The 22,659-nt window shown below is 33.5% G+C and overlaps 1 protein-coding gene across 1 annotated transcript in view; it reads right to left on the bottom strand.

The window, feature by feature from the left end:
• Positions 1-22,659, bottom strand: part of LOC145300498 (amyloid protein-binding protein 2-like) — a 70,329-nt gene that overhangs the window by 21,686 nt on the left and 25,984 nt on the right. Inside the window, exons 3-9 of the mRNA XM_080144489.1 lie at positions 11,897-12,048; positions 8,706-8,829; positions 8,430-8,598; positions 8,018-8,074; positions 7,056-7,088; positions 1,822-1,889; positions 127-232 (exon numbers count right to left, since the gene is read on the bottom strand). Of these exons, the coding sequence (XP_080000615.1) occupies positions 127-232; positions 1,822-1,889; positions 7,056-7,088; positions 8,018-8,074; positions 8,430-8,598; positions 8,706-8,829; positions 11,897-12,048 (709 nt within the window). The remainder of the gene's footprint in view (positions 1-126; positions 233-1,821; positions 1,890-7,055; positions 7,089-8,017; positions 8,075-8,429; positions 8,599-8,705; positions 8,830-11,896; positions 12,049-22,659) is intronic.

The following is a 22,659-nucleotide window of genomic DNA, read 5'->3' as shown; positions in this document are numbered from 1 at the left end:
TTTTATTTGGGGGGGGGGGGGTCACCCTGTATGTATATATATATATATATATATATATAGAGAGAGAGAGAGAGAGAGAGAGAAAGAAATAGGCTATAGACAAATAGTGATAGAACGAACATTTACCTGATAGACCTTTACGGATGCTGCAACTGAATCAACGTTTAACAAATAAAAACCATAATCCTGTAACGTATCTGCATATTTTGGGTGACGTTTCCCAAAATTTTCTCTGAAAAGATAAAATAAAAATAGTGTTTGAAAGCATCGTTTTTTTTCTGTTGATACTAATGATTTATGTTACTTGAAGATCACATGACCTCCTAACAGATTGGCGTTGTGTTACAGACATTTTAGCAGTTTTGTTGGTCCTAAGGTTTTTTAAAATTCTATGAAAAATCTGTTAATTATTTTTACCAACTGTTTCTGTAAATTTTTGTTGCATACTTTGCTCCGAAGAGCAATGTATGCAACAAAAGCAAAACGGTGCACTTTTGTCCACATGCTTAGGAAATCCAAGCATATATCATTAACCTTGATTTTTAGACGTTATATAATGTTATTGAAGCAGGAAAAAACTGAACTTTCAACTAAGTAACATAATATTTCTATCAAAAGAACAAAAATAAAAACTGAAAGATAAAACCAGTTACTTTTTTCTTTAAATTCAATTAACTTAACCTTTATTAGATTATTATCAGTTTATCAATAGTTTTGGATGTGATTTTGTCTTTTATGTTGTTTGTTCTTTTCCATCTTTTGTCTTGTGTGTGTGTGCGTGTGCGTGTGAAAGAAGTTCAGCCAAAAGATAGCTGATGACAGCATTAGAATGAATTATAAAATTCAAGAAAATATTTTTTGCCTTCACCTCCCTTAAACGCAAATTATCATGTTAATCTGTATGTAATATATAAATAAATGTAAAAAGCTTTTTCCATCTTTCCTAAGTATATTAACATCAAAACAGATGATTAATACTTCTATGATACAACAAAATGTTTTTAAATACTGGATGTATAGTAATCTTCAAATGCTCACAAACCACTAGAGATATTCCTTATTTGCATATTTATTATTAAAGAGTGTCTCATTAATATTCTGTAATATACATTTCTAATTTTTTTATTTTTTTTTTATATACATGCAATAGTTAATAATATCATTATAATCTTTATATATAACAATATTTATGTGTGTATGCATCTGTTTCCACACAGAAAGATTAGATTAGAGAATCTACAAAAAATCTAAAAGGCGTATTCTAATATAAAATTTACTGGGGCAGACAATGAACATGTTCACAAATCTCTAAGTGCACCTGTAAGTGGCTTATGAAATCATAACCTCCTTAAAACTTCAAATATATTCTATTATGAATTATATAGCATATGTGTAAAAATTTCTGGAAGACAATGGAAGTGGTCTTGAATCTTTGTTATTTTCTACGTGCACCCCCCTCCCAATGACCCATGGGGACTGAACAGTTTTAAAACTTCAAATACATATATTTGATTTTAATGAAATTCAAACCAAATGTATAAGACATCAATTCTTAGTTTTTTTTTACTGAGGGTGAAATGGGAGGAAGGGGGAGGTAAAAATCAAAGAAAGTAATTTGGTGTTATGGGCATAGGGAAAAAAATTATAATAGTGATTCTCAATCCTGAGCAACATCCAATCTTACTGCTAGTATACTTATAAAATGATATATTAGGTATATATATTTTTTTATTTTAGTATTTATAGGAAAGGTTAATGTGACACAAGATACAAATTTTGAAGAAATTAAAGAAAAAAAAATTGGTAATGGGTATGATTTACCGTGCATAGTGGACAGCACTTTTTATCAATTGATCAGCTTTTTTAAATTCCCTTTTCACCACGCAGGCCTGAAAAAGTTGAACGACAACAAATCATTAAATAAAAAATATTTTAAGGAAACATCTTTTCAAATTCATCATTCAAAATTAGGAAGAATTATGAATTTTGAATTCTTAAAAAAAAAAAAAAAAAAAAAAAAAAACGTCTTTTTATTTAACATTCAATTCAGTGAAAGTTTTTCCTACAAAGATTTGTTGAAAATTTAAATATTTTATTCAAATATTTCTTAACCAAACGGAGCTGGGATTTTTTTTCCACAAGTAAAACCCACCTTTTTCTCAATGGTTATTTTTAAAAGCAATATGCATTATTTCATTTTGATTTGGATTTTCACGTTTCAGCCAATTCAAGTTTTTTCAGGTGCATCTTTTCAAACTTAGGAACCTATACCATATTTCAAACTGAACCCTTTATTTAATCTACTGGTGTAATTATTTGCATTCTGTCAGCTGTGACCGGGTAAAAGTGTTAATTTGCTTGCCATTCTTAGTTATCATCATCTAGAAGCAGGGGTCACGAAACTATGGCCTGCGAGCCAAATCCGGTCCACAACATCAGTTCATTCAGCTAGCCAACAGTACTTAAATTTGCTTGATAAAACATATGGAACACAAAACTTTGATAAAATTTCAATATTATGTTTAGAATACTACGAGATTTTCATGCTTGTGGAGACCTCCTGATTGTTTTATTCTTGAAATTAAGCATTTCATTTTTCCCAGCTCTCCCCTACCTTTGGTGAGCTGTAGCTTCACCAGTGACCTATAAAGCCTTTGCTTTTCTTGTGTTTTAACAGGATTTTGATTACATTTCTAATTCAATGTCTTTTTCATTTCAGTTTTCTTCACCCTTCATTATGGCTACTAAAAAAGATTCACAAATTTCACTAACCTTTTTTGCTGCTCAGTTTGTAAGATTTGGATTATGTCTGATGTAACTATCCTTTTGCTATTATCACTTTCTTGGAGAACTTTTTAGTAAATAAACATGTTGGTTGCTTTTGTTTTTGTTCATTGCACCAGTACCACCCATGATTAACATGGAATGCTAAACTTAGTTTTTCGTCTTGACACTAAACGGGTGAGGGAGGCCTCCTCAGTTCAGGTCGACAACCTCCCTTGAGCAAATCATTGGTTTGCAAACCTCAACTACTTAAGGAATAGATAGGCTTTGCCTATCACCCGGCTTCTATACTCCTCCTTTGCCAGGAGCAGAAGTGTGATCACAGGTACTCATTAGAGATGCCCAGTGACTAGCCTCGTTTCCTGACTAGGGCAACATCCGCCTCATTCCCTTCCCTTAAACCTGGACATTTTGCGGGTGCTTGTTTACCATGTATGCTAACATGATTGGACTAGACCACTTTTGTCTGACAGGTTTGAGGGTACTAGTTTGACAGTTTATCTGGCTGCTGTATTCTGACTGACAGTACAGAAGCCCTAACTCTTTGGTAGCACTTAGAGCACCTACTCTATCATCAGTTGTATAATATCGGGATGTTTGTAGTGCCATGCATGGATAGGGACCCTGCACTCATCTCTGTTGGGCATTTCTGAGGCCACATTCCTGTGGATGATGAATCGGCTGATGGTAGTTATGCTCATCTGCTTTGTCTAGCATCTCTCACCCTAAACTGAAACTACGAAATAACACCTATTCACCCCTCCCTTGAGGCTCGCATTTATAAATATCCATGAACTCAGAACTAACTTAGATGATGTAGAATCATTTCTAGCAAACTCCCCAGATATCTTAGCGCTTCGAACCTGTCTCTGCTTTATCGTTATTTTCATGACAAACGCTTGTCTGAGCTCCAATCTATGGTCCCTCCTGGCCTGACTCGTTTATCTGAAACTACTATCAATAATTCCCCCCCCCACTCTTTATCTGTGGCAAAAACCTAAACATAGATTCCATGAACAAAGCTTCATTCTTAGAACTGCACGCCTGTGGAACTCTGTTCCATTTTCCTGCTTTCCAACTGACTATAATATAGTTGTCTTTAAGTCCAAAATGAACAAGTTCTTGATGAACCATCCTCTTAAGTAATCCAATTTACGAAATTTCCACTACTAACGATGACTACGACATATTCCTTGACTACTGTACATTCATTAACTCTTATCCTTGAGTGGCTTCAGGGCTTTGATAAGTGGTGACTCCTTTGTAAGGAAAAAAAACATGTCTGATTATCTGACAGACACATGCACGGACTTGGAGTCTATATTCGTAACACCTTCCCCCATGACTAGAGAATCTAAACATGAATCAGATGACCAGGCCGTCATGTGCTTTTGACTACTGTTACAACATAGCGTTAAGTACTTATATTTTCTTTATCACTCTCCCTCAACCTAGGACCGTACTCTAATCAACCATGTCTCTGACAGCATAGATGTAGCACCCAAATACATGGATTTGGAGACTTTAATGTCCATCACAGTAATTAGCTTGGATTCTCTAACTACACAGACAAAGCTGGTAGCATCATCCATAACTTTTCTATATCCCATTCCTTGACACAGATCATGATGTTCTCAACAATTTTCAGATTGTTAGGACCAGGAAACTATAATTCTGGATCTATTTCTGACAACAACTTCTGAAGATTGTGTAACAAATGCCCATTGCCCACTTAGGAATGCTGATCATGCTGTTAGAATGATAGACATCATTCTAAACTCTCAAACCCAAGTTAAAGAGCCATTGCTCAAAACGACAAGGTACTACAACTGCACTTCCATTTCTTGTTCTCTTTCGGTGGAGGAGCAGTCCTTCACGACTGAGACAATTTTTTATTTTTGTACCTTTTCTCCATGTTAAAAAACGACCCTAGTGTCTAACTGTCCCGTGGAGAGGCATTGTAAATAGGTACAATAAGGCTGACTGGAATGTCATCAGAGATGCCACATGGAGAAATATCTTTTCTCTTCCTGCGGAACAGTGCGCAAATGAGACCACTGTATGGTTCAAAGCGGCAATTGAAGCACATGTTCCCACATGGAAGTTCTATAGCAAACCCCACTCTTCCAAATGTTTTGCTTCTACTTGCACAGCTGCCATTACTCAAAGGCAACATGCATCCCGCAGATTTATCCGGCATACTTCCAGTACAAACAGACAAAAGTTTACAGAATCTAGAAATAATTATAAGAAAGAAGTAGCAATAGCTAAGAGAGAATATACCAAAACCACCAGAAAACGCATTGAAGTGTAGAAATTAGAAACTCGTGATTTCTGGAAAATCTATAACAGTGTAGTAAATAATGGGCAATCAACAATTCCCCCACTATCCAACAATCATGAGGTTGTTTGCATGGCAACTGAGAAAGCTAACATCCTAGCCTGTCAGTTTGCCTCAAACTCTATATAGACCCAGCAAACAACTCCCTCCCCAATTTTCCTTTGCGGACAGAAACCACACTAGAGGATCTGAAAATCACCCCTTCTTAAGTACATATCAAAAAACCTAGACACCTAAAAAACCTGTGGACCTGATCTCATTCTGGCTGTACCATTAAAAAATGCTTTGTTGAGGTTGCTCCAGTTCTCTCCAAACTTTTCAACAAATGCCTTAATGAATCTTGCTTCCCTGACTGTTGGAGAAATGCTTCTGTGGTACTAGTTTACAAGAATTCTGGCGAAAGAACTGACCCATTAAATTATCATTCCATTAGCCTCCTCCCTTTTTTTTGCCAAAATATTTGAGTCCATAATTAATCAAGCTGTAATCCACCACCTTACAATTGCTAAACTTCTGTTTCACCATCAATATCTGCAGTAGAACGGGTTTGCTTAAATCCATAGGCAAACCCGTTCTACTGCAGATATCCTAACTGTAATCTCTGAACATATATACCATGTACTGAATAACACGGTGGGGGGGGGGCACAGTAGCTCTAAATACATCTAAGGCTTTTGACAGAGTATGGCACGATGGTCTTCTCATGAAAATCAGATTCTATGGTATTACTGGACGAATACTTAACATAATTAAATCCTTCTATATATATTAAAGCGAAAATGTATGTATGTATGTATGTATGCTTTTCCTTGATATCCACAAAAGGCTTCTTTCAGAGAAGCGCTCGCTCGGTTCACAACTTCTTAAAACTTTTTATATCATCTATAAATTGTAATATCTCAGAGTTATCCACGGAGCTCGCCTGTCTATTTAATTTTATTGACTTTCAAACGTTAATTATTCGACATTTCCCGCATCGACAAGTAATGTTACGACTATCCCTCTGAGTCTTGGGTTCAAACTCACTGGAAAGCAGAACCTACTTATCAGAAATGACATGAATAGTCCATCATCAGAATCTATAAAATTGCCATCCTAACAAATCTTCAGAAGACTATCACTGATGAATCAACATCTTTAACCACTGCACCATACGTAATTTAAAACACAAACCTTGATTTCATTCCTGAGGGTAAACTATTATTCTTGTTCTATCACTCATGACTGGATGAAAATATTTATTTTATTTTTAATTATTATCACCTGTAGTCAGGATTGAACCACTGACATCCAGAAAACCGTCAATTAGAACCGATTGTAAATCAACATCTTTAACCATTATGCCACAGTTCCTGAGTTCAAGAAAAACTCCAAAGTTTGAACAGATGGACCTAAAAAAAAATATGGCTGAAACCTTGTGAAAATAACAACCAAGATGAGAATAGAAGTTTGATTAATGGAAAACCAAATTATTGATTCTCGACTAAAAAACTATGGAACATTGAATAAAGCAAATTTCGAGATGATCGGTCATAAAATCTCACTCAATTCACTAGCATGATTAGATTCACACATGTTTGTACATCATAAACACACTCAACAATCACCACTATTTTACCAAGACAGGCAATTGCACACACGCGCATCACAAAACTGAAACAGATACACAAACAGATTGTTGGATTCATACAAATACTTGTTCATTGTCCTGCTAGAGGATGCCTTTTTGTTTCAGCTAAACATCTCAGACATGATATTTCTTCTGTCATGAATAAAGTTCCTTGCTATTTAAAGTTCTGCTTGCACACCCGTTCCTTGCTATTTAAAGTTGTCATTGCACACTCGTTTTAGATTAGAGATTTTAAAATTTTATCAGATTTCTTTTTCTTTTAGTGTTTACTTTTTAAAATAAATCTTCAAGTTTGCTCACCTTTGAACATTGTCGAAGGACATCAACAATTGTCTGAAAAAGAAAATAACACCACATTCAGGAATAGTTATAAGATTGAGAGGAAGCTAAAACTATTTTATAAATTAAAAGCTTTTATTTTTTAAAGAACACATAAAATGTTTTAATATGATACTATCAGGGTTTCCCTCCCTTGAAAAAAAGTGTTAGAAATTAAAAACAAATAAGAGAAAACAAGTTTATCAGCAGAACAAAGATATAGGAAGTGGAGTTGGTGGAAAGACAATGGAGAGGAAGTATTTCAATAAGGAACACAAAAGCAACTTAAATAATATTGTTAATCAAGGTGTGGCAATAATGGGAACAAAAAAAAAAACAAAAAAAAACGGACAATAGAAGTCAATATATTTAGTACTAGCTTACAGTTTTAAGAATGATAATGAGTTTTGCAACAATTTACGGACAGTCTTGAGTTTGCGACAGTTGAAAGTTTGGAACAGTTGAACTCATAGTGGCTTAGAGCAGATCAAAATGAACTGACATCAACTGACGAACACGACCTCAAGAAAAGACATAGATGTGAATCTTAGCGCTTAGAGGATTGTTTCCCTGCAATGTTGTCACACACACAACCAGAGCCTAACCAATATATAAAGAAGATGTTGCAGTTTTTCTGTTTCTTGAGTTTGTTGCTTTTTTATACTTGTGAACCAGTGTTCACCCCCTTGGTAGCCACAAATGTGAGACGATGACATAGCCAGAACTGGAAAAGATGAAAGGGAAGATGACCACAAAAACACAGCATTGGAGTTGTCATGTGTTGTCAAGTAAAGGAGCATGTGGCGGCACATTAAAGCCACCATTTTCTATTATTCAATTTTTCCATGTGAAACTTTGATGCACAAAGAAAAAGAACATCAACAAGTTTGAAACTAAAAAAGGTCAAAGAAAAAGAAAAAGAAAAAAAAAAATGAAGTACTTACTCTTGGAGGTAAATTTGGTGTTAATTGTTCAACTGCTAAATTACAATAGTCATAAGCCTGTAATTAAAAGTCAGATTTTTTTTAGTAAAGAAAAAAGTAAAAATATCAAATTTCAAATACAAATATTATTTACAGCAAAAGATCTTTTTAAAAACATTTTTAAACAAAACCAAAATAAAATTAACAATTTTTATGAAATAAAATGTTTTATTTGGAAAATTATTTTCGATGTTTGATAAAATTTTATGAATTTGTTTTTGTTTCCACTAATGCATTAAAAAGGGAAATTCGAAAGGTTTTCCCACTCTGAAGAAAATACAAATAATTTTATTTGATAATCACCAGAGAAATGCAAGCAGTTTCATTAGATGATTCGATAATTGAAAGATAGGCAGATAAAATAGAAATTTACTTGTTCGTATTGGCTTTCAGCAAATAAGAGGCCGCAACATTCGCCATACAACATGGCTTTATTGACAGCAACTTGAGCTTCTTCAAGTAAGGCTAATATCCTAAAGGCTTCTTTGTATGTTTGGTTCGCTTCTTTATATTTACAACTGGAATTCTGTACATGAAGTAATCTGAAAATAGAAAAAAAACATTAACAATAATATAAAAAGCCAAAGAGAAACTCTTGATTAAACGAAAAGATTTTTTTCATTGAAATATGAACAAAAGCCAAACTCACCTTACATTGCATTCTAATAATTTACACAAACCACTGTAACTTTTGTCTTCTTCACATAACAAGCGACACGTGTGATAAACTTTCTCGCTGCTGAAGAACCAACCAGCCTCATTAAAAAAACCCGCTGAAAATAAAGTGAAAAAAGAAAATGAAAAGAAATAGCTTTGAAGTTTATCATTTTATTATTTTCATTACAACTCATATATTTTAAGGCCTGTACTTTTTATGTTCATAAGAAACTGTTGGAATAAAAATTGATGAGGCATTTGAAAGGCTTGCTATTATTATAGACATACATGCCACGCAAGTAGTCAGAATTTTTCATTACTAAAAAATCTAAAACTGTTGAATAGACATTGAATCGAAAATCTCCTTTTTTATTGTTTGTTACACTTGTAGTTCCTTTTTTTTTAACCTAAAATACTAAAGATTCAACAAATTTTAATGTGACCAGAAAACTTTGGAATTTTTAATATGAAGTTTGATAATGCGTATTATTTGGATTATTCAGACAATTTTTCTTTTCTTGGTTATTTCCAAAGATTTCAGTCAATGTAATCACCAACCTTCAAGTGCATCTTACTAAACTTGGGCATCTTTATGAAATTTCAAACTAAACCCTTTAATTAACAGAGGTAGATTGTTCTCATTCTGTTAACCATGAACAGTAGAAGTCTTGATTTTTCTCATTGATTGTTCTCATTCTGTTAATCAGTGGAATTGTTGATTTTTTATTCTTGTTACGAACGACAATAACTAAAAATAATGTAAATTAACACTTCTACCAAGTCATAGCTGACAGAATGAGAATAATCTACCTTACATGGATTAAACAAAGACTTTCATTTGAAATTCACTAGAAGTTCCAGAGTTTGACATAAATATTCATAAAATCGAAAAGATAGATCTGAAACATTGTGCATAAAAAAACTGTGATGTGAGTTTGTATAATGCAAATAATTTTCAGTTATCGATTTTGAAAAATTTACAGTCACTTACCACTTTAAGAAAATAAATTAACAAAATATTTTAAATTATTCAAATTCATGGCGTTCAGATTTACTTAGTAAAGTTTGCAACATCTTAGCTGAATCAGACATTATATGATCAACAAAAATATTACATTAGAAATATAACAATGCAAAATTACAACTGCATATTACAGAATAATTCATCAGAAAGAATTTATGAAATAAATACACAAATTTAGACCTAAAGGTATTTGTAGATATTTGTCGTTTACTATAAATATATACGATATTTCAAAATGTAATGTTTCATAATTAAATAAGTACAATCCGTTATGATGTTAATTTAGCTAGGACAGATGGAAAAACTTTTGTATTTATTCATTTTTTCATTATTCATAGAGAGGGGTTGCTGTTCTAAACGGACAATCCCTTTAATTTTGTTTAATTAGATAAGCTTTGCATATTTACTAAAAGAACTGATTTTAATTGTATTTGTTATTTGTGGAAAATTTTTAAAAATGACTAAAACTTGATCAATCAAAGAAAAAAAGATGTCATCTGATTGGAAAAATGTTGAAAAAAAGAAATTAAAATGATTTCCTTATGAAGCTATATCTTCTTTCAATGATGCTAACAGAAAGTTGACGTGACAGTTAATTTTTTATGGGATAGATGTCCAATTATGCAGAGCAGCTATTTTATTGTCTATTCAAAGTTGAGCATTTCTGCTAGTGTAAGATAATTATTTTCTGTTTGGATATTCTTAGAAGTGTGAGACCATGTGTTATCTGCTCGACAACTCAACATTGTGTGCTGTGGATTTCTTCCTTCATCTCATTCTGGCTCTGGCCATGTCATCTGCTTTTACACACCAACGGCTGTCAGCAGAGTGTGTACGGGTTTACAGGCAAAAATACAAAACACGACTCCAAAGGAAAAACCAGGCTCCAATGCCTTCTGTACATATTAGTTGCATACTGGGTATGTGTCTATAACACAATTGCGGGAAAACTACCCTCTAAATGCTAACGGCCACATCTACAACCGAAGCTGTCTGTCAGTCGGTAGATCAATTCATTTCTCCATTTCCTCTGAGCCATGATCTACCTTCCAGTATCCAAACTCCAACTGTCATCTCTGATTAATTGGCACCCCCATAAATCGTTTCTACTGTCATAAACTCATAGCCACTCCCCAAAGTGCCCACAAACCAACTCTAAATATACCTACATCTATTGTTCTGTCATTTCATTACCATCAGTAACAATCCTATGCCAATCTTTTGCCTACCCCGATGAACAGCTTCCTATTTACTGTCTTTTCACCCTAATTCCTACTTCTTTTGTTATATTTTCTCTCCCCTTTCCTAACACTTTGTGGAGGAGGGATGGGGCGATAGTATCACAGAAACAATCAAGGAAAGCCAGAGACACAGGATTGCAGATTGAAACTAATATGAGTGAATGGAAAATAGAAAGTGAGAAAACTGAATCATATAACAAGTAACATCATTGAAAAAGTTAGAAAAGATTTTCTAAGAGAATCCAACTAGAAAGCGAATCAAAGTGGATATATAAGTATGATTTTAAAACAGTATTTAAAACTGGAGTTATCTTTCTTTCTGTTAAATTATGACTCGTGACATCGAAAATAAAATTGTTTGTCACTGTAAAAATCATCTATTTTATTAATTCGAGTTTAAAAAAAAAAAAAAAAAGAAACCTTCATCATTTTTTTAGTTTAACTTTAAGAATTTTCAACTTCCACACCTACTAAACAATTGATCAGCCACAACAATGATGGGCTATGGAACACTTTTCCTTAGTACAGACATACAGCAAAATCTGCTGGTTCCTATAGAGCCCAGTCAGTAACCATGTGGTTGAATACCAGGTGCTGTATGTGGAACAACAAAAAGAAACCCATTCTTTAAAAAATGTTACAAAATAAAAACAGTGTTGTCATTTCCCATGACTGGGATATAGATACAACTGAGGACCAATTGTGAATTTAATATTCCCTAGAAACTTCTTCCTTTGGAAAAAGCTGATTTCTCCCAATCAGTATAAATGCTGTATCAGGTACCAGTACATAGACACACACTGGAAAATGTTACAGCAAAAAAACAATAAAATATGGAGATAAGAGAAAACAAACATTAATCAACATACATGTAGAATGGTATCATATGATGGAATGGTGAGGGAAGTAATTGCTTACCAAGAGAAGTTCCGAGTTGAATGGCTTTGTTCCTGTCACTTTCACTCACATGAGCTGAGGGATGGTTGCGATGACAGAATTCATCAGCAAGTATCTCATTCACTCTTGTGCCATGGTCAATAAGAGCTTGGAAACAAATATGTAGTAGACATCTGGAAAGGAGATCAACATTAAAATTTGAAAAAATAAAAAATAGTTTTTAAGAGTCAAGAGAAATTTTATTTGCATAGAATATAAAATAACTTTTTTTTGGTACTTGTACAGTTTAATCAAGACATTAAAAAATGAAAATATCGAGGAAAAAAAAAAAGGTTATATTGTACATATCCATTTTGAACTGAAGATCCCCGAAAAAAAAAAATTTCACTTAATTTGATCAAGTTTTTTTTACAGCGGAAAAACACGTTTTTATGACAGCACGTTGAAGATAGACATCTTTGAATTTTTTTAAATACCACGGGGGAGATAACTCCAATTAAAGCGCCGACACTCCCTCCCCATCTTTAATACTAGCTTTTCTTCCTAAAAATCAAACCTTTTGCTCGGTATCATAAATTAAAAAAAAAAAAAAAAAAACTACTTGATGAAATTAAGTGAAAATTATTTTTTTTCGGAGAACTTGATTTCATAATATATACGTACAATTAAACTTTTTTCTTTTTTTCAATAATTTTCATTTTTTAATGTCTTCATTAAACTGTACAAGTACCCCTTTTTTAAAGGAGTTGTACTTGAAGATTATGGCAATGTAGTCATAAAAAAACAAAAAAAAACACTGGGTACGAGAGAGATAAACAGCATAATGATAATAGTGAAAAGTTTCAATAATTTTCAATTATAAAATATTTACCAACATAATGTGTCAAACAAGGATAGTATGTTGGTGTTAAGTTAAATTTTTTAGGTATATTTCATCTTAAAGACAAAGAAAAATAAATATATGTGCAATCACTCAGAGATGTGTTTATACTGGAAGCAGGCACAGCATGTTTGCATGTTTATTAAATTATTTGTGAAATGTGGGTTGGCATTTGTATTTGTTAAATATTATTATACCCTCCTCAATCTTATTTTAAAATTTAATATTCGAAATAATGTTTGAGCCTTTCTCAATGTTTATACATATAAGAATTTTTTAGACAATATTATAAAAATGGAAAAAGAATCCAAACATTATATTCAAAATGAAAACCAAAGCCAGAGAGTATACTTTAATTTAGAATGCATGGAGGATGGTTGAGTGTTGAAATCCATAAACATGAAACATTTAGTAATTCTTTGGATTTTGTTTTTCAAGGGTAACTATTGTGCTTATTTGGATTGTTGCTAATCGTTTGTGGTATAAATTTTAATTCAATTTCATTTTCAGAAGATTTCTGTTGAAAATAAGGCAAAAAACATGAAATTTCATGGATTTGTACAATGACTGACAATTTTGAGGATCAAAGTGAAAATAATGAAAAAAAAAAAAAAAGTTTACTAGCAAGATTACCCTATGAGAAAAGTTAAACTAAAAAAATATTTTTCTCAACTTAAGAAATACAAATGTCTTCTTTAAACAAACAATATCATTTTCTCCAACTCTTGTCATAATGAAAACTGAAACGTTAATATATTATAATATAGAGAAAGATGTTTTTAATTAAAATCGAAATACTTAATTTGACTAATTGTTGAAAATCTAAGTTGTCTTTTTCCAAGACTGCTACTCTACAGTCTATTCTACTTTGCTCTATTAACCCTTAATTATCCCTGCAATGGTTCAAGATGCAATTTATGCTCAGGGTAAGTTGGCTCAATCCAACAAGGACGAGAGCTGCTACAAGTATATGTACAAGTAAGTATCAAGCTATAACCGGTTATGTAGCTGGTGAATTCATGGCTTTCTTAAAAGCCAGTGAAAAATGAACTCAGCCAGAATTTGAATTTATCTCAACTGTGTGTGTGTGTGTGTGTGTGTGTGTGTGTGTGTTTTCGACTAAAACTTGGAAGCTACCCAACGAATATCAGATTTCATATAACTCATTATAGCTAGTTATGATAAAGAAATACTGTAATATTCAATGCTTGGAGTCAACATGGATCACATAAATGCCACAAGGTCATAAAATATTTTTTTTACTGTTTTTCATTCTTACTGGTATTTCTTTTAAAAATCAACACTAATTAGGTCAAAGTTAATTAGTCAGCAATTAACTTCTTTTTTCTCTTTGTATCATATTAAATCAGCTAGAAAAAGAAAGAGAGGTGGGGATATTTGGAAGAAGGGGTTGTATTCAAAACGTAATGATTGAGGATGGGTAGAAAGAGTGAAACTTTCATAGAAAGAAATACACTTTTTTTTCTTTTTTTTTTTAATGCTTTGATTTTGTAGCCATGAAATTTCTTATATTTTATCATGTAAAAATTTTGAGGCTTTTTTGTATCTTAATACAGAACCAACTATACAACCATGACTGAATTTATATTCAAACAAGAGAATATTAGAAGAATTAAGATTTTTTTTTATTGTATTTTTTGGGGGTCATTGTTGTTTTTTATGATATTTTTTGGGGTTATTGTTGCCATACAATGGATTGACAGAATAACCATCTTATAAGTTCTGGAAGTGATTTTTTTTTCAAATCATCTATTATTTAATAAATAAACAAATTTTTAAACAATATGAGGCCTGAATGTGATAGCATTTCTTGTGATATTCCTATAATTTTTACAGTTGATTAGAATATGTTTGACTGTGAATATCTGATCACATCCCCCACTTTAAAAAAGTATATGTGTTAGATATGTAGGTTTGATTCTGACTGTTTAATATTATGTCTAGTCTTCAGTTGAATAGGAGTTTCATGTTTTTTTCCAACTGTTGCTTAATCTTATATATTTTATTCTGATTAGAGAAATTCTCCTCTGGACCAAATTACCATAGGTTTGCCATAACAGATGCCACATACAAATTTATTATGTCTAAACTATTATCCACCATCTTTTATAATTTTTGCATGCTGTTACATACACATTCAGTTGTGATATTAAAATGCTACATTCCGTCCATGGAGAACAATCATCACAATCGCAACATTATAAGAGGAAAGAGTCCCTACTTTTCTCTATATATATTTAGTCCTTCCACTGCTACCAGTTGCCACTGGGTACCATTCTGTTTTTTTCTACTACAATGAGATTACCCCCTCCATAATTGCAAGATTATATACATAGACATAACATATTCCTTCCGATTTCCACATCAAAATTAATATCTTCTCCCTGACAATGTTCTGGCATTTACGATTGGCTGAAACTGGACATTTTCATATTCCAGAATGAAACGAATTCCTACATTAATCAACACTTCTGAAAGTTGACAAACACTAATGTTAAAACAAACAACATTAACTGATTATTAATCACTCAGAAACAGACATTTACACATTGCTAACCACATATAATGCCACAGACATTCACATATAAAAACTTGCATAAATAAGGTCGGATTTTCCTACATCAATTGCCTACACTCCTGTCGCTACCCACAGGACACACTAGCGAGTGCTAAAAAAAAAAAAAAACTAACCTCTCATAGACACACTATTAACTACTGATGGAACTAATGTGCACAAGTAAAAAAGAAAATAAATAAATTTGTAAAGAAAGGAATCGTCCGTTGCCTACAACATCGAGCAAAAGCAATATGTAGTAACAGCAGTGCATATCAAGATGAGATGGACAGCTTAAGAGAAAACCTCCACCGAAACAACTATCCAGAGAGCATGACATCAGCTCCAAGAAATCTGGACCAAACACAAAAGGACACCACTTAGAAACTCACCACAGTTTATCATATATGAAGGGCTTGTCTGAAAAACTTCAAAGAACAGGACAGTGTTCAGGAGTGATTGGACTCTCCGAAAACAGCTTGTGAGAGTCGAGTCATCTACAGAAAAAATCATGACTAAGAACTGTGTATATGAAATCCCATGTAAATGTGGAAAATTATACAAAGATGAAACATGTCGTCTGTTGAAAGTACGGTTAGAAGAACATCGAAAAGCTGTAGTACGTGGAGAGGCTGAAAAATCGGGTATAGCTGACCATATTTGGAAAGAAAAGGGAAACCATCTACCATTATCGGACAAAGTAAAAATTATAGATAAAAGAACAGTGGAGAGTAAGACGACTGAAAGAAGCAGCACATATGCTGGGGAATAACCAATCACTAAGTAGACTTAGTATAGAATTTAATACGAGATGGGATTGAATTCTACAGTTTTGCTTTCGATTTCGATTCTAGCTGATGGCACCCAAATACTTTTTATTTTTACTTTTGAAATCACGACTCGATAATAATATATACGAAATCTGGATAAATTAAAAAATATTATTTCCTTATATCAGAAGACAATTGCTATTCAATTTCGACAAGTGGAGCTGTTTCCCCCTACTCCCAATATATAAAAGTATATTCAAGTGTATGTTATGCCTCCCTTCCCCCCACGCTAGTTTTATTATATTTTCACTTGTGTAAACCAGCTAAGTAATTTATATACTATATCGCTCCCCCCACCCCTTCATCCAACATGCCTCATTCCAGCTAAACTGATTTTTTGATTTTGTAATGACGCTTTTGCTGGAGCAATCATATCTCATAATATTAGAAAAAATATAAATTTTTCTTTGTGTGCGACCCACTCACGGCCCATTGAGTATTGTATGAAAAATATATCTTTTGGGGGGAGATTGAACCCTACACTGATCTATAATATAAATCTCACCTGTTTGTTTAAATGTACGCATGTATGTTTTGCAAAAAGTTTCAACAGAGGCGACGGATTTTCACGAGATGGGTATCGTTTTGGAGTCTGACCCTTCAGACGACAAATATCGAAAAATTGTCTAAAAACATTAATTCCTTCACCATCAACTGGGCACTTTTCTACAGGGAGGAGTCGGGGTTTTTTTGTTTTTTTTTCCAATATTTTCGAATGTCATCGCCTTTTTTTTTTTATTGTCTAGCCTTAATTTATATGTACGTCACTTCCAGTTTGGCGATGGGCACGACAGCTAACGTGTCACGTGTCACTATTTCTTTCACATTCTTTTCCTCCTTCACAGTACGGGTTCAAGCCTGCCTACCTACTACCACTTGTAGTTATTTTCATGGAAAGTGTTCGACTGAGCTTCAATCTATGGTCTCCCCTCGCCAAACTTTCACAAGAAACACTAGACTAGCTGAAAACATTATCAATAATTTTCCACACTCTTTATCTGTGCCTAAACCTAAACATAGATTCCATGATCAAAGCTTCTTTCTTAGAACTGTACGCCTGTGGAATTGTCTTCAGTTTTCCTGCTTTCCAGCTGTCTATAATATGGTTGTCTTCAAGTCCAACGGGAACAAGTTTCTGATGTTCCACTTAAGTTAATAAATTTACCGAACTTCCATTACTATTGATTACTATATTGTCCTTTTAACTACTCTACACTCTTTAACCCTTATCCTTGAGTGGCCTATCGGCCTTGATAAGTGGTGACGCCTATGTAAAAAAAAAAAAAAAAAAAAAAAAACTCTCTTGCACACACCTCCACTTTCTTTTCCGCCTTCGCGCCATGTGTTCGAGCCTGCCTGCCTGCCTACTACAACTTTTTTTGTTTTCTCAACGCCAGGCACCCAAGCAAGTAAAAATATACTCCATAAAACAAATTTAAATGTGATGGATCCTGAGCAGTGCCATATCGGGACAGCTAGTACCAAATAGTATTAGTTTCACATAACTTGATTAAATAGATTATTTTTCACTAAGAAAATTGACGATTTTCAGTAATTTTAAATACTAAATGTATCCATTATAAGGCTGATTTTTATCTTGATAGTTTGAATTGAGTTATCTCCCTCTTAATTATTCAACATAGTCGGCTAAAATCCTTTGTCTTTGTCAGAAAATTTGATTTTTTTTAGTTAAAAGAAACAAAAGAAATCAATTTTTGTGATTTTTGGAACGTGATATCTTTGTTCCATGATGGGTATGTACATCATAAAGTTTTTTTTTCTGTATGTATGTTATCCATATACAGTACTGTTTCATCATCAGTGTGGCTAGACTAGCACCTTTCCCTAGCCAAGGATTGAACCTATAACCATCACGTTGATAGTTGGTAGTTCTACCCATTGGCCCATGGGAGCGGTGCTCATATATAACCTCAACAAATGTCCATTTTAAATAAACATTTGGCCACTGCTTTTATAGTGCTCGAGATCTATATGTTTGTTTTTAAAGTCTAGTTCTGAATAAGAACCCAGATTTCTTTGGTCAAGACAGCTCCTCATCCTCCCTATAGTCCAGGCCTTGCCCCCTGTGGCTTTTAGTTATTCCGTAAGCTCAAGGAAAACCTTAGAGGCTGTCTTTGTGAGACGATTAAGGAGATGAAAGAGAGTGTGATGAGGGTCATCGACATGCTCACACAAGAAGACTTCCAGAAGTTGTTGGAATGGTACAACAAGTGTATTGCAGCCGGAGGAGATTACTTCAAAGAGGATTAGAGTTTCATGTGTGTACTATCAATGAAAGTGCCCATACGAAAAAAGTCAAATGCTTCCCAGCTGACTACAACTTGGTTGTCTTCAAGTCCAACATAAACAAATTCTTGATGAATTGTTCCCATCAAGTAATCCAATCTACCAAATTTCCATTAATAACGATTACTACGATATTATCCCATTGATTACTGTACACACAATAACCCTTATCCTTGAGTGGCCTTTGGGCCTTGATAAGTGGTGACTCCTATGTAAAAAAAAAAAAGTAAAATGATTCATATACACACAGTCTTCTCCGTCAATGCTTGCATGTAAGGAAATCTCCAAACAAATTCAAACACATGCATGGTTTACAAATGTAAACAGGTTTGGTTAAATGCCTATATCGGAATACCCTGGCCAAATCACCGTTAAAAATAATCGTCCCCATTCATCATACTTACATATCCAATCAGAAACTCGAATACATAATAAAACAAATTTTATTTTTATTTTGACAATTTGCTAAGAATTTTAACACCATGACTTTTTATTCAACAATTTAAAGGCTTTTGAGCAGTCACAAAGTAACTATGAAGAAACAATTAAAATTGCTTTGTTTACACCAAATTAAACGAAATAGGTAAATCCTTTAAACTGTCAAATAAAAATTTGCGGCTTTAAAATTCTTAGCAAAATCTCATTATAAGAATACCCTGGCCAAATCAACACTAAAAATAAAATAAAACTTAAACATCGAATCAGAAACTCGAAAATAAAATGAAACGGAGTTTATTTTTATTATGACAATTTGCTAAAAATTTTAAAGCCATGACTTTTTATTCGACAGTTTAAAGGCTTTGGAGGAGTCATGAAATAACCATTAACAAACAATTAAAATTGCTTTGTTTACAAAAAATAAACAAAATAGGTAATTCACAGCTTTAAAATTCTTAGCAAATTCTCATTGAATTAAAAGATTGAAAGTTTTGGAAGCTTTTCATTCTTTGGCCTTTGGGCTAAGCTCACATAATTCTTGTTTATTTGTCGTGTCATTTAACCAATAGTGCCATGTTATTTATTTTTTACATTTTCAGTGAATTTTATTCAAGTACGCATGAAAAAAATAAAAGAATTACTAATTTTATTTCATTTTTGTAAGAAAGATAACGAATTACTAATTTATTCTTACTAAAATGATAACAGGGGAAATACATCTTTTCTGGTAATAAAAATAAAGTACATTTCATTTTGTTTTCGAGTTTCCAATTCTATGTTTAAATTTGTATGGTTGCGGACAATTTTTTTAGCCGTAATTTTGGCCAGGGTATTTTAATATCGACATTTACCAGTATCACCCGCACCCCCTCAAATGAAAACCTGCCATAAAGAAAAAAACATGAGTACTTCTGTTCTTTTGTCACGGTGCTGAAATGATAATGCTATTATTTTAAAAGACATTCTTAACACGAGGAGAGGACAGTCTTTGGTAATTATTCTGTGCTTTCAGCTAACAATTTCATAACAAAAAATGATATCATGAAGCTTGAATTCAACCTGGATAAATATTTAAAACTAGCGAGGTGCCAACTATTCTGTGCTTTCACCTAACAATTTAATAACAAAAAAAAGAAGAGATCATCGTGAGACTTGAATTTAACCTGATTAAACTACTTAAAAATAGTGAGGTCGCAAAGGTGTACAATCAACCAAAACAAGTTCATCTTTGCTTATTTTGTTTTTTTGCTTTTGCCATTTACTAGTAATGTTGACGGTTACATTTCTTTACACGCGCGCATGCTAACATTTTTTTTTGGGGGGGGGGATAATTAAAACATTTTGTCTACCTCCACATTTTTCGTTACAATTACAAGATTTCTTTTACACGTGCACACGTTAACATTTGGGAGGGAGGGGGTAATTTTTTGTTACAATGACCACTTTTATCCTGAATATGAAAATCATCAAATTTTATGCAGACAAGTGCATCTAGAGATATAAACATGCGTATTTTGCACTGTAATTCAATGCCTGCCAGATTTGTACTCGTGTGCAATACAAAAATCAACTTCTCTCCTATTGACATTGTCATCAACCATATCAATTGCAGGTGGGTATGTAGCCTACAATTTTCACGGTTAAATTTGGGGTATTTATTTATCTATCATCCCCAATTAAAAACGGTGTGCTCTTCTCTGATGTATGTTCTTTATATGGGGATGTTGGGAGTGTCTATTCCAAGGGGAGGTTGGTGGTGTCTATTTCGAGAGCCATTCTTAACATGGGGAGTTTCTATTATCTAACCAGTTCATATACAGTGAGAATCCCTAAATCCTAAAAAAAATCTGTTTATACCTTCTATTCTTATTCTAATGGACCATTTTTCCTAATTTTATTATTGCATACCGATTTATGCGTTCCCTTATTTGCTTTTTTCAGATTCAAACGGGGTGGGGGTGGGGGGCGTCCAGCGGGCAATGCCGATTAACAGGTCTTGCTAGTGTTCATATTTGATGTTTGAGAACATATTCTGTATTATTTGCCATTTTCTTTCCAGGTATTGCATGATCTTAGTTTTGGAGTATAAGAGTTATTATTGTTTTAATTACTTCTTTTTGTTAGTAAGTCAGCACTTTGATTTCTACTATAATGGCTACCTGGCTGAAGAGCTAAACCATGACTGCTAGTGCCAACCAGACAGTGGTTGATATTTCATGTATTTTTTTCTCTCATTCACTGCGAGGCTAAACAACAAGTGAGAGAAAATCATCAGAAGGATGCAAGGTTTACAATCTCAGATAGCATGAATAGTAGAAACATGGTTTCTCACCAATCAGAATCCACACTAAAGTTGATGTTGCGAGGTGTTGATTAGCTAACGCTGGTGGGATACATACTAAAAGAGGCACCAACATTTTTTTGATAACCTGGTCATGCTTCATGCATAAACATATTCTCCCAAACACATTTACTACCATGACCATAGTTTTTAGGCAAACATGTGACCACCTGGTTCAGATAAACTTGTTCCTGTGCTTTTTAGGTAATACTTAAGTTAAAACCTTACATATGTATCAGAGAGGCGGTAGCACTCTCTATATAGGGATGGCCCGTACACGCCTATATACGCCTATAAAACAAAACTATCCAAATCTCAACTAAAATCAACTTATAAGTTTCAAAAAGCACATATTCTTACAGAGAAGCGTCTTACAAATCCAGCAAGTGTCAGAAGTCGGTTAAAATGTCAAAAGAGAGCAAAAAAAAAAAAGGGTACAAAAATGGCCAATTGTTCTTCTTTCTTCTGAGACGATGTATCTCGGTGTACGAACGGTCTCTGACAACAGTTCAAGCATCAATCAACTGCTCTTTACACGGAGAAGTGCAGTGACCCATCGCTTTTTAGCTAACTCCATAATTAAATAAGATTACGTGTAATAACAAGTTTTAAACACTATATACCCAATGTAGACAGACCACTTCGAACACGGAACTTCTCTCAAAAGGGACAGCTCCAAATAATACACCGGATGCTCACAGACGTTCCAGTTTGCCAGTGGTCTATATTTCTTGGACGCTGAATATTTGAGGTGAACGTTAAGGTTTTTTCTTTAAACAGTAACCCACCAGCGTTAATAAAACCACGAAATCTTTATCTCAGTTGATCAAAATTGTTATAAGAGTAACCTATCAGCAAGTACGACGTCAAAACCAATGTTATAAAAACAAATAATTCTTCAGATTTTGGACTGTAAAATATGTACAAAATGTCAATGCTGTGACCAGGATTCGAACCTAAGTTAGCATGGCCACAACGTGGGGTCCTAACCTCTAGACGATCACGGCTAACACTGACGTCTGTCGCTCTTGGCAGAAAGACACATGACTACTGTCAAACTATTGAAAAATAAGGAGGAAACTTGAAATTCTCACGCATGCGTAAAAATACACTATAGCAGCCATTGTTAAATGCAGCTGAATCTCTTCGCTCGCTAAGAAAAGTAGATCAGACCAGTTCTTCTAAGAACTCACCAAACGCCAAAGGAAATAAGTTAAATTAACCGCAAAAGAAACTGCAAGAAAGTCATCTTCTAAGAACTCACTGGAAGCTGACCAAAAAGAATCAAAATCCAAGCCCTAGCCACAAAAATAACTAGATATTGTGGCTACTATACACAATCTACTAATAAAAACAAGTAAGTTTTCTAAAATAAACTACAATAAATTAACCAAGTAACCTCACACTGTCACT

Source organism: Euprymna scolopes, chromosome 2 (assembly GCF_053919585.1).
Source record: "Euprymna scolopes isolate OS-2025 chromosome 2, ASM5391958v1, whole genome shotgun sequence".
Lineage (NCBI taxonomy): Eukaryota > Metazoa > Mollusca > Cephalopoda > Sepiida > Sepiolidae > Euprymna > Euprymna scolopes.
Note: the sequence above shows the minus strand (reverse complement) of the source record. Positions and strands in the feature narration are given on the sequence as shown.